Source organism: Pinus tabuliformis, chromosome X (genome assembly GCF_031772625.1).
Source record: "Pinus tabuliformis cultivar Carrire ecotype Pingquan chromosome X, CPIR1, whole genome shotgun sequence".
Lineage (NCBI taxonomy): Eukaryota > Viridiplantae > Streptophyta > Pinopsida > Pinales > Pinaceae > Pinus > Pinus tabuliformis.
Genome location: NC_142308.1, coordinates 370,942,718 through 370,957,647, shown reverse-complemented (window position 1 = coordinate 370,957,647; position 14,930 = coordinate 370,942,718). Strand labels below are relative to the sequence as shown.

General features: G+C 37.9%; 1 protein-coding gene across 4 annotated transcripts in view; it reads left to right on the top strand.

Moving 5' to 3' along the window:
- Nucleotides 1-14,216, top strand: part of LOC149140049 (U1 snRNP-associated protein usp106-like) — a 58,274-nt gene extending 44,058 nt beyond the window's left edge. Inside the window, exons 7-17 of one of the 4 annotated variants that reach the window (XR_016264691.1) lie at nucleotides 7,502-7,563; nucleotides 7,872-7,934; nucleotides 8,420-8,478; nucleotides 8,806-8,887; nucleotides 12,269-12,318; nucleotides 12,456-12,692; nucleotides 12,912-12,986; nucleotides 13,089-13,180; nucleotides 13,678-13,754; nucleotides 13,852-13,950; nucleotides 14,190-14,216. Coding sequence is in view for 2 of the 4 variants with exons in the window: in XM_089449149.1 (XP_089305275.1) it covers nucleotides 7,502-7,563; nucleotides 7,872-7,934; nucleotides 8,420-8,478; nucleotides 8,806-8,887; nucleotides 12,269-12,318; nucleotides 12,456-12,692; nucleotides 12,912-12,986; nucleotides 13,089-13,116 (656 nt within the window). In the remaining 2 variants the exon portion in view is untranslated. Of the gene's footprint in view, nucleotides 1-7,501; nucleotides 7,564-7,871; nucleotides 7,935-8,419; nucleotides 8,479-8,805; nucleotides 8,888-12,268; nucleotides 12,319-12,455; nucleotides 12,693-12,911; nucleotides 12,987-13,088 lie in introns of all 4 variants that reach the window. The other 3 variants (XR_016264690.1, XM_089449150.1, XM_089449149.1) reach the window with 3 other exon arrangements.
- The last annotated feature ends 714 nt before the right edge of the window (nucleotides 14,217-14,930 follow it).

Here is a 14,930-nt window from a genome sequence, read left to right as displayed (position 1 = left end):
CTCTGTAAGCACCAACTTACAAAATTGCAGGCTCCTACCTGTCAAGAAAACGAGGACACCATTCCTCAATATGTACCAACTTACAACTGTTTACTGTTCCAGAGGCCATATTTAGGCTTAAAAACAGTTCCAAAATAAGGTTTGCTGTCCTGGAAGCTTGTACCCAAACCAGTCAAGAACTTAGCCTTCCAACAGAACTAGGCCTACAATAGAACTCGGTCCATCAGAACTCGGCCTCTAATAGAACTCGGCCTCCAACAAAACTCGGTCAAACAGAACCAGGCCTCCTCTTCAACAGGACCAAGCCTCAACATACTAGGCCTTCTCGACACAGCTTTGCCTCAGCAGAACTCAGTCTTCAACAGGGTTGAACTTGGCCTCAACAGAAGTGAACTTGGTCTCCATAGAATTCGGTCCTCAACAGGGCTGAACTTGGCCTCAGCAGGCCTTCAAAACAGACTGAAACCTTTCCCAAAAATTATTCCAAAAACCATCCCACAGCTCATGTAAGACAGCAAAATCTTCTTCAACTCGGCTTTGCTTTTCTTCTCTCTGGTTCATGAGGTATGAACCTTAGACCTGCTCTTACTCCTGCCTAAAACAGAACTAAATTGGCTTGAGCTGTGGCCAAAAGCTCTCCTCACGCCTATTTATAGTGTTTTTGGGGTTTAGGGTAGGGCTGACTTGTCCATTGTCTAGGCTGACTTGTGCAAATGGTAGAATGCATAATGAATATGCAAAAATCATTTCTCCTCAACCGCAAGGAGTTAGAAGGTGTGACATATATAGTTGGAAAGGTCTCGAAATATGCTATTTGACCATGTATCTTTCTCTTTCATTTGGACAACCTTTGACATCAATAACAACCATTTTCAACAGGTTCCTTGAGGACGAGATACAAAGAAGTTTATTATTGTACGTTTCTTTCTGTCAGTCCAACCATCTGTTATGATGGTACAACCTGTATGGGCTTATGAAACTCCAAAGTCGTTCAAGTAAATCTTCTATGGATAAAATTTCTTTTTGCAAAAGAGATTCCCTTAAGTCATACACACTAGGGCTAGGGCCTTTGGGCTCCTTTCCTATGGCAAGAACAAAACACCACATTGGTTGGTAATAAGGAGAGCTGGCAACATCATACCACCATGTAGCTATGTTTTCAAAAGCAACATCTTTCTATTGCTTCTTTGAATGGTTTTCTAAAGTGGGCTGAGTTTGCCATGGTTGAGAGGCACTGGCAGAGCTAGGGGAAGGTGTAAAATTGAATGTTCTTTTTTTTTTTGGATTGCCTATCCTCGGGGGACGAACTTAACCGATGGCGTCCACAGCATTGGTAGAAGGGATAGAGGATGTAATGTCCCAAGGGGGTTTTTGCCCTTAGGTTTTCAAATTTCATAAAGATATATTGCACTAATGACGTAGTATCCTTTACAAATTACAATTTTTGCCAATAACAATTGAAATGCGATAATGAGCAGATAAGAGACTTTAACAGTCTATATCAATTTGTAACTCATATGGAATTACTTCCCATGGTGGTCATAACACTGAAAACAGTAGACTGCCAGGAGTTATATTCAGATCATCCACAGTTCAAAAACATAATCCAGTTCTCGACAGTTCAAAAACATAAACCAGTCCACACTTATGGGATTTGATCCACAATTCTTTAGTATTCTCGCAACAATTTAAATACAAAGGACTGTTGAATTACTAGCTGTTTTACTAGCCTACTGAATTGTCCGACCTTATATCCAACTTCAGAAATTGTCACTTGTTACAGACTGCTCTGCTGTTACAGCTACCTTGCAGTTTGCGGCTTGCGTCTGCGGACTCACTGTCTCAGTCACACACCAGAACTTCTCTCCTCTCGTGGTGGGTTCGGGTTGCCCTAATCAGAGCCACAGAAATGTCCTAAACAGCCTCAGGAGATTTGTGAGGTTTCCACCGTGAGTTTGATCCGTCCACACAGAACTCTGCCTTGAGCTTGCCAGACCAGATATGAATGTATCAGAGTTATTTAACAAAATGGATGAGAGATATCTCAAGATATTGAACTGTAACAGAACAAAGAGAATGGATTAGCGAGGGTGGAATCATCTCCACTGAAACTTATCAAGGGAAAAAGGGGTCTTAAAACCCTCAAAGCCGCAGCTCAAAGAAACAAAGGTATTCTGATCTAAATCTATGATGAGGAAATGATTCCGTCACTCCTTTATTTATAGTTTCCTCATGGGGTTTTCTCCTCCTCAATCTAATGTGAGGGGCTATGAGTGCAACCCCCAATTTGGGCTTTTTTCCCAGCTACCCCAAACTTTACCCATTGTTGCCCCAAAACACTGGATAATGGGTTTACCCCTTTATCAATGATTATAGCCTATGGGGTTGGATAGGCTACTTCATTATCCTTAGGGCAATGAATTAGAAAGGGGCATTACAGAGGAAGAGCCGTCAAGTTCAAATACATCAAATAGCATTTGCTCTGTTGAATTTGTAGCTATGGCTGGTCTTCATAATATTTTCATTTGTACTTGTAATAGTGAAGATTTAAAAACGAATTATATTTGTAAAAGATTTTTTCAGAGGCATGTTCTTCATGCTTGCAAGAAAAAGGAGATTATTACAAGGCTCATTAAGAGTGGGAAAATGAAAATTTAAAATTGTATTTTTGCCTCCAGAAAGACCAAGTCGGCCTGCCCAACAGACGCACCCCTTTGCATGAACAAATCACTATAAGGAGAGCCTATTTGCTCTCTCCTCCATGACAATTCGGATCTGATTTGAGGCTTGTTGATCTGATGCATGATAACTTGCATTCTTGAGGCATACCTTTTGTGGAATAGCTAGCAAATCTACAGCTACTTATTTGTGGAACAATGTGCAATTTTGAGGCTCATCACTCTGTGGAACAGTGCGAGACCTTGAGGTATGGTTCTGTGGAAAGGGGTCGAGACTGTGAGGTATGTGTATGAGAAATAGGGCGAGACCCTGTGGTATATCTTTGAGGCAAGGGAGATGAAAAATTGAAAATCCTATGGTTAATCTCTGTGGAAGGAAGGTGATCTCTGTGGTATATTATGAGTTGAAAGGCAGTCTCGGAGGACAATATCTTGACTTAGTTGTAGATCTTCTTTGGATAGAATGGAGTGATGACTTGGTCTGTGGAAGTTGATCATCTTGTTGGTAATTGACTGTGATGTTTCTCTTGTTGCATTGATTCTCTAAGGAAAAGGGTGGTTGGGTTTTTCCTCATTGTGGGTTTTCCCAGGGTAATATCTTGTGTTCCTTGTGTGGCTTCTTCTTCATGGTTCATGGTCAATTGTCATTATGTCGTTGACGTCTTCTGTATAATTTACTTAATGATGTAATCATGTTTAGTAATGTGCAAGATCATTTAAAACATAAATTTTCATTATCAGTAAGGAAGGCCATGTAAAATTCAACATGGTATCAGAGCTATGGGAGAAAGAGCAGTTCTTTTTAATGCCCTAATCCAAGCCACTTGTATTGGGACCTTAATCAGAGAATCATTCTTGAAGGAATAAAATCTCAGAAGGTTACATGGAGGCCAAAATATTATGATTGAATTCATTGCATTCTTTTGCAGACATGAATGTATGAAGCTATTTGCTTTTGTTCTAAGACCTGGAAATTCATAAAATCTCAGAATTCCGAGTGCCTCAACCCGAATTGCTAAGGACATCTCAAGGACCAAAGCTCTCAATACTTGTAACAAAAGGTCGAGATTCTTGAATCTCAAAGAATATAAAATTGTTGTCACACATTAAAAGTCTTGAGCATAAAAGTGTTTTGTCTAAGGACAATGATCTTGACCTTGCCAAGAAGGTGACCAAGACCTTATATAAGGAGGCCTTAACTGAAGTCACAGGTATTTGTCTCTGTTAGAAAATGTAACTAGGTTCGGTCTTCATAATGATCTTTATACTTATATAATTGTATATTTTATGTAAAAGAAAAAGAATAATAATAATAATAATAATTATTATTATTATTATTTTATTAGATAAGCATGTTCTTCATGATTCTAGGTTTTCTTGAGTCAAAGAGTCAAAGTCCTATTTGGGCCTTTTGAAAAGAAAAAGTAATATGGGTCAAAAACCCCTCTAGATGCCAAGTTGGCCCAGCCCCAAAAGACATGTCTATTTGCACCCCTCTGACAATATAAATAGAAGAAGTTGGAGTTCATTTTGGACGCACTATTTACTCAATCTGATCTGAAATATAGCATAAGAAGAGGAGGGCCGAAATTTGAAGTCGATGTAGTTTTTCTCTTGAAGTTTGATTTGTGGAAGATCTGCCTTTTTACATCTCTTGTTGAAATATTTGCTACTCGTCTCTTGTCGATGGCTTTGCTGTGAAGAAGGATGATCTGATTTGGCATCTAGAGGGTCAAAGTCTTTGGTCATGGGTCTTAGATATCTCACTTTGATCTGATTCTATAAGAACAGATTTTTTCCGGGTTTTTCCCTTGGAGGGGTTTTGCCCTTGCTTGGAGCCTATATCTTGTGTTCTTTTGTCTTTTGTGATCTTCATGTTTATATTATGGAAATTGATTGATGAAAGAAGAAAAATAGAATAATAAAATTCCAACAGAATTCACAAGTAATTATCATGAAAAGAGAAATCTGACCTAATTTGTAAACCTCCTGATTTCTCAATAGTCTCCAGATGAAGTCTCTACTTTGTTTTGAACTGAAATCAAAGATCCGATTTGTTGAGGTCGAAAAGTCTTTACTGTGTTTTTGGATAACAAAATATCATTGTTTAGAAAATAAACTCAAAGGTGCCTATCTCAGGATATTAAGAAGGCATGGACCAAGATGTCAAAATTTGTGTTAGCTCAAAAGACCTCAGTGTCTCGGTTCCTGAGAAGAAAAGTTTGATATATCTTTGCTACAGTAGTATGACTATGACCTGAAGTAAAGGGATTTGTATCTCTATTGAAAGGCTGAATTATCTCTGTGGAGGAAGCAATTAAGCTCGTTTACTGTGGATGATGTTAAAGGGGACCATCAAAGCCTTAATTTTGAAGTTTTTCACTCGAAGTATGGGGTATGTATGTTTATAATAATTTGTCTGATAGCTCTGTCAGAAAAGACGAAGCATAGGTCTAGTTGCAAGTCTGCTTCAAAGTTCTTCTTGAAAGCTAGTTCAAGAAGCAAAGATAATGTCACTCTTTAATTAGAGGACTGAGTCTATAATTTGAAATCGTTCCCCTACATATGGTGCAAAGTCTGGGATACCAGATGTGCTTACGATATGCCTTGTGATATCACATAATGAAATTGTCACCAATACTGTAAAATGAAATGTGAATTAACAATATTTGGCTTCCTTGAAGATACTACATTAGCAAGGTATTGAAGTTACTGTATCTTGATGTGTTGTTGGCTATGACCATTATGTTCAAAACAAAATCACTCACTATATTGAATCAGAATGAAGTCAAGTTATGGCTGCCAAACCTGAAGTCCATTTTGTAGACAGTCAATATACCAAATAAGAAGTCATACCTTGATTGAACGAGGTTAAAGGTTGAAGTGCAGAACTTGTTGAATCAAATAATTCTCGACTATAAAGACATCTTATTAAAAGAACCCTATTTGCTGAAGAATTGGAATTCTATGTAGATGTAGAAGGATGTTGAACTTGCAAGGAAAATGTAGGGCATGAAAGATTGGTCACTCCAAGGTTTTAGATAACTAGGGTTAGTAAAACCTATGAAACTGAAAGGGTTTGGGTTTATGGACTTTTTATCAGTCTAGGGTTTGAAGTTAAATACCCTAGCTAACCTTAAAGGATTGGAGAAGAAAGCCTAGGCTGTATGGGCAAAACCCTAGGATTGAAAGTTTCCACCAAAAGAAGAAACCCTAGAAAGGAATGAAATTGTGATGATGATGTGGATAAAGCTAATAAAGTTGCTGATGGATGCAAGAGGACTAAAGATTAAGAGGGAGTTGACATGTTCTAAAAAAGATAAGTATTTATATCTCTCATATTTTATTTATTGTTGTTATTTTACTATGAGTTAGTCTCGTATCTTTGAATTCTTTGCTTGGTTGTAATTGTTCTTCCATTATCTCCTGTGAGGATTGCAAGGACATAGTAGAAGTTGCCAAGGCTTTGATAGCAGATGGATGAAGTGGAACAACGAAGCAATACATGTCAAGAGGACTTTCCCAAAATCTTAAGTTGAGTTGATAGATATTATACTAGTAGAAATCCAAGTTCAGAGGGAGCCAAACGATCAACAAGTTTGAAGTTTATGTGGAGCAAGATTTGAGAAGGTTCTCTCAGAAAGAGGGAGAGGATCATGACAAGACGTTTGTCTAAGTTGTAAGAACTACCTAGGTTTTTGAAGAACATGAAAAGAAATCTCAAGATTGATGAAGATGAAGACTTTGTAATTTGGGCTTGGTTGAATGGATCAACAATGATCCTATATGATGTGGCTTTGATGAAAGGACGTGTCAGAGGGAGCAACCGTGGAGAGAGTAATGCCTCCAGAGTCCAGAGGAAGCACTCAGAAAGCTCTGTAATGATGGATCTTTTGAATCTGCAAGGATTCCCAGATTTAGTTTGAGTTTATTGCTTCAATTTGGACAGGGAGTGGGTCTCTTTATATATATATTTTGTTTTTTTAATGCAAATCTGTTTTTGACTTATTTTTAATAATTTTATTTCTTTTATTTTCTTTGTAAATTGACTGTTGTGCACAGTCCACTGCGGTGGGGGTCCAAGATGGACCCAGCAGAGTTCGGCCAGTTTGGTAGTGAACTGGCTGAGTCATGCTTTGACTTGGCCTGTTTGGTACCAAACTGGCTGACCGAATCAAGCTGTTGCTTGAGTCAATATGGTTAGTGAACTTGGTCGAGTTGACAGAGTTCGAGTCAACTTGGTATGAGTTGTAAAACACTGGTTTGAATTTGAATGAGATAGTGTCTAACTTCCTTGATGTTCTTTTCTTTCATGTGCCCATATGTTCCCTATGGTTTGTGAACTCATCGATCTATACTAAGAAAATATCAGGGCAGTTGTAGCCAGTGAGGCCTCTAAATATACTTGGTAAATACGGTGATTTGCTAGATTACATTCACCCACAATTTCTAGAACTTTAAGGAGACCTAAATATTTACATCGTTATTAGTTTGTAAATGTACCCTTCCAAGGCTACTATCATTCTCTTCTGTTTATCTACTTGGGCTTGAATTAGTTCTATTTTCTAAGTCAACTGCTCCATTGACATCAACAGGAAGGAAGATGAATCAAATAATAATTTCCCCTTTTTTTGGGCGGTGGGGGGTGGGCGAGGGACTTTTTAAAATTTATCTCAAGTGATGATCTATACCTCGTTTGTTCAAATTAGGGGTGTTTTCTTTTCTAATGCGTAAAATTACAATTCCAACTAAATTCGACTGGCCTCTTTGATCATGTTTGTTCTACGTTATTTTCTGAATGGACATGTTTTATCTATATGCAGGAGAAATGGGAATGGTTGATGAAGCACAAAGAGCTTTGGAGGAAGCGGAGGCTCTGAAAAAGGTATTTATTCTTGCATTATGTTTGTTGAGGTTTTCTTCTAATTTTTATATAATAAAATGATAATAGCTGGAATTTTACCTTGGGTATTTGCCCAGTCATTACTTAGTGTGCTTCACCTGTCTATCTTTATCATTAGTTGGCATCCTAGTTTGCTTTTATCTTTTTTTGCAAGTTTGGAATCTTGATTGGTAGTGGCCTTGCATCTGTGTTATGAAAATGGTGGTCTTGCATCTGCATATATTTTTTCAGATTTGTGTGTTGTTTGAGATGAAATGATATAATTATCTAATGTGCAAGATTTGCTGTAGATTGGTGGCAGGCAGGAACCAGCGAATGATTCTACGAAGTACACCTCCGTCGATGTGCGCATTGTGAGTTTCTATTTTACACCATCCTAAATATATGCAATATTTGGCATTTTCTGAATCAGGGTTACAGGGAATTGCCTTTATGGAAAATTTGTTAAAAATTAACCAGTTATGACTGAGAATATCGATGGGGGCTAAAAAATTATGTTTTCAGAAGGTTCTCTTGGCATCACAGGACATGAAAATGCTCTTGTCAGATCTTTCATATGTATGGTGGCTATGTTATCTTATTCTTTTGAAACTAGTAATCTTTTGTCGTTTCTCATTCCCTTTATGGAGATGACAAGAAATGGCAATTTGTTATCTATATCTTTAGTAGTGTACATTTTAGGGGTTGTGTAAAGTTTGGTTGATATTTTTTTAAATGATGGGGAGGGTCTTCATGTTAAGCTGCGGGCTTACAGGTATTGTTTTATTACGTCTTTCATCCTAATTCATATCGGGATTGGATGTAAAAGTTAACAGAGTTTGTGATTTTGGTGTTGCAGACTGATCAGAAGCTTCGTGTATGCGACATTTGTGGAGCTTTCTTGAGTGTTTATGACAGGTAACAGTTCTAGGTTCTTATATCCCTCGGTCCAATAATGGTCTCTGACTTTAAAGGATGTGGTATTTGGGATATTTTAAGGACTTCAAACTTTTGACCGGACGTATTATCCCTCCTTGTTACCAGCAGGCTTTGGGCCCGGTTTTTCGACGAAAAACTTTTGCAGCTTCAGAAAGTGCGTGTTCTCTGTTTTATGCTTGAAGATTAATCTCGTTAAACATTTAGGGGCAGCAAAAAGTCCACCTCCACATAACTGTTCTGTCTGATCGGGGTATTCGAGTTCTTATGAGTGAATATATTTGTAAATTGTTTGATGTGTTTTTTCAGTGATCGTCGGTTGGCTGATCATTTTGGAGGGAAACTTCATTTGGGGTATATGCAAATCCGAGAGAAGCTCGTTGATCTGCAGGTGAGCTTCCAATGCTTTTTAGTAGTGCCAAGAGGAGTAGATGGGCTTTTTAGTAGTACAATGCTACAGGTAGTTCAGTATTATATGAAACTCCACTCTTTTAGAATGTGCATGTAATGAGAAGTAAGTCCGTGATTAATTGGAAGTTACAAATCTAAGATAGTAGTTATTGCAATTTGGCTGGTGTCTTGTAGTTGTGACAGACTGAATAGCCATAAAATTGTAGGCATAGTAGCATACCAGTTTTCAGCCCTTTCGTAATTAGTTTGAGATATATCTTACTGATACATCTCCACTATCGCTGTTGTTTAAACTTTAGATGTGATTCTTTCTTGTTTGGAGATATCTAGAGTTATCTATGTTATCCTTTATTATGGGATTCTGATATTATTTATTCAAGTATAATTATTTTTGTTTTTTAGAAATCATATAAACTAGAATTATCGATTTTATCCTTAAATTCTTAAGAAAGTTGGCATTTGTTCACTATCAGTTGTCGTAGGTTGCAATCAGTAGTAAAGAGTAGGGAATTGCAGCAGTCTGATGGTCTGTTCTGTGTAAAATTCAGGTAAGGGCAGAATAATTAAAGATGTTTGTTGGACATTGGATAAACCAATGCTCCCCATGTGTTTTGTGACGTGCTTAACTGCCTCTCGTGGATCCATCAACTCTGGCAATGAGTCTGTTTACTAACACCTGCGGGTTTTGGTGTAATGACAATAGTGATTCCCAACATGGCAACAAGTGGTATCAGAGCCAAAGATCTCGAGTTTGAATCACACCTGGCTTGCGCTGGGGAGGAGATTGTCGGACATTGGATAAACCAGCGCTCACCGTGTGTTTCATGACATGTGCTTAACTGCCTCTCGTGGATCCATTAACTCTGGCTACTAACACCTACGGGTTTTAGTGTAATGTCAATTGTGATTCCCAACAATGTTCTCCAGATACTTGGGGCTCAGTCTGACCTAAAGGTCTTTCCACTGCCCTTTAGGTAGATTTCAGTCGGCTTGTATATTATTGTTGTTTGATGAATCTTTATTTCTGTTCATATAAACAGCATTTTTCCCATTAAATTGAGAAAAACAGTTTACATTAAGATAAGATGCATATAGTGCTAATTTAAGCTAAAGCATGAGAATTGAACTCCAGAAATGGAGAGCAGATCTAAAAGAAGGATGTACAATGTGCATGGATCCAAAATATGGAAACCCTAGAAAGCCAGCATAGGGTGTGTGAGAGCTAGTTCTCGGTCGAGTGGAAAAAGCTCAGAATAGAAGACTGTATGAAGGAGGACCTAGAGGGGGATCTGGACTGCATATTGCACTGCTTCCTGGATGAGGTTGAGCACCGCAGGGGTCTGAGTGCTCTCATCTGACTGCTGGAATGGGATCAGAATTTAGAATTTTGCTGAGCCCTTAATTTTACTATAATGAATTTGGTTTTGATTCATTTAGGTTTGGTTGTGGAAGTTTCCTATACCTGCTTTAATCATACTTAGAAAACTTTTGAAAGTATTTCAAGTTCAATTTTTCAGATTTTTAATCCACAAATATATATCTAGGGTAATGCTTGCTATTATCTCAGTTTTGTCTGTTTTGACGCTACTTCTTTAGATGGATACTTCAGATAAACATGTGCAACATGCACTTTTGCCATTATGAGAATAGTTTACATTGAAGTTGATATGTCATAACTGACTGAATATCCTGCAGCTAAGTAGGTGCGTCTTGGGGGTTGGGGAAGGGGGGAGCGTATTGATTCTGCCAAATTCATCCAGATCTTGCATCTGGCCCCAACTGCATTGAGTTGGTCCACATACATCTGTGAGATGGCTCATGAAGGGTGAGCATGTTACTTGGGTGAATCAAACCCCTGGGTGGGGGGGGGGGAATAACACCCCAATCTAATCAACCAGGCGAGCCCTGGTCGATATATTGATGCTTCTTTTATTCTTGGGCCTATATAAAAAAATGTAGTCTAATTGTTCTACACTTTTGCTTTTTCTTGGATATATTTTGCAATGAGTTTTTGCCCTGGTTGATATACTGATGCTTCTTTTCTTCTTGGGCCTATATAAAAAACAATGTAGTCTAATTGTTCTACACTTTTTCTTGGATATATTTTCCAACGAGTTTTTGCCTGGATCCCATAAAAATTTGTTGGAATGGCATATTATATTATATTTAGTGGTTTTCTTATACACTAACTGTTATGATGAGTTTAATAAAACATCCAACTTTACCTGTACAGCAGAGGACAGAAATAGTTTAAAGATTCATATGGCTGATCATCTCTTCAATAGAGTCCAGAGCTGAAAAGCTATTCCGCCATTGTTTGACTGCGCCTTATGACTTGGTTTGTTGCTAAATGATGCCATTTCCTTCTTTTTGAGTGTTTTGATACTGTCTGAGACTCCTCCCCTTCCTGGGTGTTGGGGGCTCTTTTTTGGGTAGATCATACTGAAAATGGCCATACTCATGGCAGTCATTGCATTTGGAAGCATAGTTTTAAAAACCGGCCAGCCCGAACTGGTAACTGGTCAAACTGGCTGGTCAGACAAGCCTGGGTATCAGACCTGCCAAATAACCAGAATGGAGGGCCAGTTTGTACTGGTTAGGTACAAACTGGCCTTAACTGGCTGGCCAGTTCTCACATGTGTAGGGGTGTCCAGACCCATGGTGGTGGTTTTTCAGGTGGTTTTGGAGGCAAGGGATGTTTCCCTCCCAAAACAGCCCCTTTGGCTATAAAACCAACCCTCCCCCTAAACCCCAAATCTCAACAAAATAACTAACCCCAGAAATGCTGGCAATCAATGGTAATATATAATTCTTAAAGTAGAAGGATGGATATTGAAAGGAAATGTGAAGGAAATTTCAACTTTTACAGAAGGAAAGATAACTGAAATGTCAAATTTTACTTAAATTTCTAACATTTCAATTAATTGTTTTAGGATGTTTGAGAGTGGTTCCAACCTTATTGGATTTAATATGGAGAAAGTAGAATTTCATATCACACTTGAAATTTTGTAGACTTGACAGTTTTCAGGATTTTAGGATTGGTAGGATTGTAATATTTTCATTGAATTCTTTGATGTATGGGTGTATGTATGGTATTGACATTAATCAAGAGCGTGAAGCGTTGTGAAAAGAGATATCGTATATTTTTGCCAATTTCTATTGTTTTTGGGGCTAGGTTCCCATTCTTAATGGCATATACCTCTGCGATTAAGATAATAAGATGAGAATTTATGAGAGATTTTACATGTAACTTGGTTTTAATTTTGGAAAAGCTCAAATTCAACCTGTTTGAGGAATTTGATATTTTGGCATATGTTTGGAGTTTGGACACTTGGTAGTATCATATTTTCTATTTTGGCAGGAAGAAAGAAATAAACTCAGAAGACAGGATCGATCTGAAGACGATGGAAGGTACTTTTTTCATGATTAATACATGTAATATTTTGTTGATTGTCATGCTTTTTTTATATTTCACCAAATTGATTAATTGAAACTTGGTAAAGATGCAAGGTGTTAGTCCGTTTAAATTATATAATGCTTTTAATCAGGTTGAGAGATCGGGCATCCAGCAGGGACAGGGATAGGGCAGTCAGCAGGGACAGAGATAGGGAGAGAGATGAGCGTGATCGTGGTCGAGATAGCGTTGGAAGCAGAGATCGAGAACGTGATAGAGGGAGAGAAAGGGATCGTGATCGCAGAAGCAGAGACAGAGAGCGGGGGAACGAGAAGGAGCGTGATAGGGATTTGGAAAGTTCTCGAAGTTATGACTCCCGCAGTCGCAGGAGGTAGTGTTGATTCTTTAAGATGCACAGATGATTCCTGGAATTTCCCAATATATAATGCGTTTTGGCAAATCATACAGTTAGCAGTATCTTGAAATAAAAACCTTTTTACTTTTTCAGTTCTGATTTTTATTCGTTCCCATTCAATGGTTAAATCAATTCAGATATTGTAAAGTTTCCTCTACTTGAAAGCTTGTCCATGGTTTTTTATTGTATTTGCAGGTCACGTTCACGGTCAAGAGAAAGATTAACTGAACACTCCAGAGATCGTGAAAGGGACAGGAGTGACCGTCACAGGTAGCAGTTCATTTCTTGAAGTCTATATGATATAGTATGGTGCTTCTGCCTTTTCCTCTTTAATTTTGTGCCTAATGGGCTATTGTTGTTTTTTTCTTGCAGGCGGTATGATAGGCATGATCGGTACTGAAATGATACATGATCAGAACAGAACATTGTTGAGGCCGTTTCTCACGCCCCAGCCACAATCTTATGTAATTTTGAACTTCGTTTAGAAAATACATGTAGCTTCAAACTTATCTTACTCATGGATCAAGCCTTTATATGTTTATCATCCAGAGACAGATATGCAGAACCAAAGGGAGTCATTATGCTGCAAATATTATGTTGGTGTTGTATATGATTATATTGCTCTAGCTTTAGTGTCACAATTAACTATTCATCAAAAGTTTAGAGGTGGTAAAGGTTGATTGGCATTACTAAATTGCAGTCTTAGACTGTCAAGCTTGGATAGAATCAGATCTGATGGGCTGCAAGTGCACTTTTTTTGGGTGTGTTTTACGGATTCTGATTCTTCTGATCTGCATCCGATTGAATTCATCTCACAGAATTTTTCATTGGATTGTTAACATGACAGCATTAGCCTTCAAATTTGAATGTCTTGTATACCATTGGAACTTATGGCTAATAAAATTATAGAGCTATGGCATGCACCGTATAGGATTGATATTGTGCTCTGAATTTTCAACAGTCAAGATGCAAGGCTATAAATGGAACATCACATGCTGGTGGGATTCAGCATGAAGTCAGATCAGGGACGATGCCTAGGTGATATATATGACTGATATCTTGGTTGTATTGTTGGCTTTCTCCATGTGCCAATCGATACCTTTTTTATTCATGTTTGCAAATGTATGTTCTGTAGGTGAGATATTGCCTTTTATCTACTACAGGGAGTGAGGTGCATCCATAACTGTACATGCATGAGGATAATTGTAAGGTCTCCTTGAAGTATATTCTGTAGGTGAGTTATTGCCTTTTATCTAGAACGAGAGAAGTGAATCCATAGCTTAACATGCATACGAGGATAAATGTAAAGTATTCTTTGAAGTGGTGCTCAGCCTTATTTCAGGGTTTCTAGTTGGATAAACCAATCAATGCTAGATGAGGAATTGTTCCTGTCAATTGTCTTCCTTGTGAAATTGCCGAAATGGTTCTGATCATTGACTGAAAAACTTTTGTTATTTGTGGGGACAATGCCAGGTTATATTTGATGGCTTGCATTTTTCACTCATTTAGTGTACATATTGAGATGGATAGAATTCTTTGTTACTGTGTGTGCAACATGAGAATAGACCCGGCCAATAATTTTCATGGTAAGTTTTTATCACGATTATGCTTGTTTTATAGTCCTCGGTTTTAAATTTTTATTTTTTGCCAAAGTGAGGATTTGGACTTGATTGGTTGGTAGCAGGGGAGTTGTCATTCCGACCAATGCCAAAAATCCCCCAACAACATGTTTGCTTGCTTCCTGTGGGGCTGTGTAGCTCATGCAAACAAGGTGTTTCATGTGGTTATGGCTAACTGCAAGTATTGGGTTGCTTTGGAATATGTACTCCAGTGCAATTGCCTTGGCCAATATGAAAGAGTGCTCGTTGTATGCATGCCTGCGAACACACATTAGTACAAATCCTTGCTGTAAGTTATTGACATAGTATAGTGCTTAACTTTAGATTTTCATGCATGTACGGTTTTCTGCAAGTACATAGGGTTTATGTTATGCATCGTGTGAGGGTGAGCATTATTCCTCGAGAGCAAATTCTATATTAAGTTGTATATAAATTTATGATAACATATAATATTCAAATGTTTCTAGTATCATGTACTGTACTAGTGGATTTTTTAATTCTTCTTTGATCACACTTTATTTCAATTGGTTTAGTGTAATGTGAACATGGATAACCATCTTTTTCCTTATATGCATTTTTCCTTGTCAATTATATT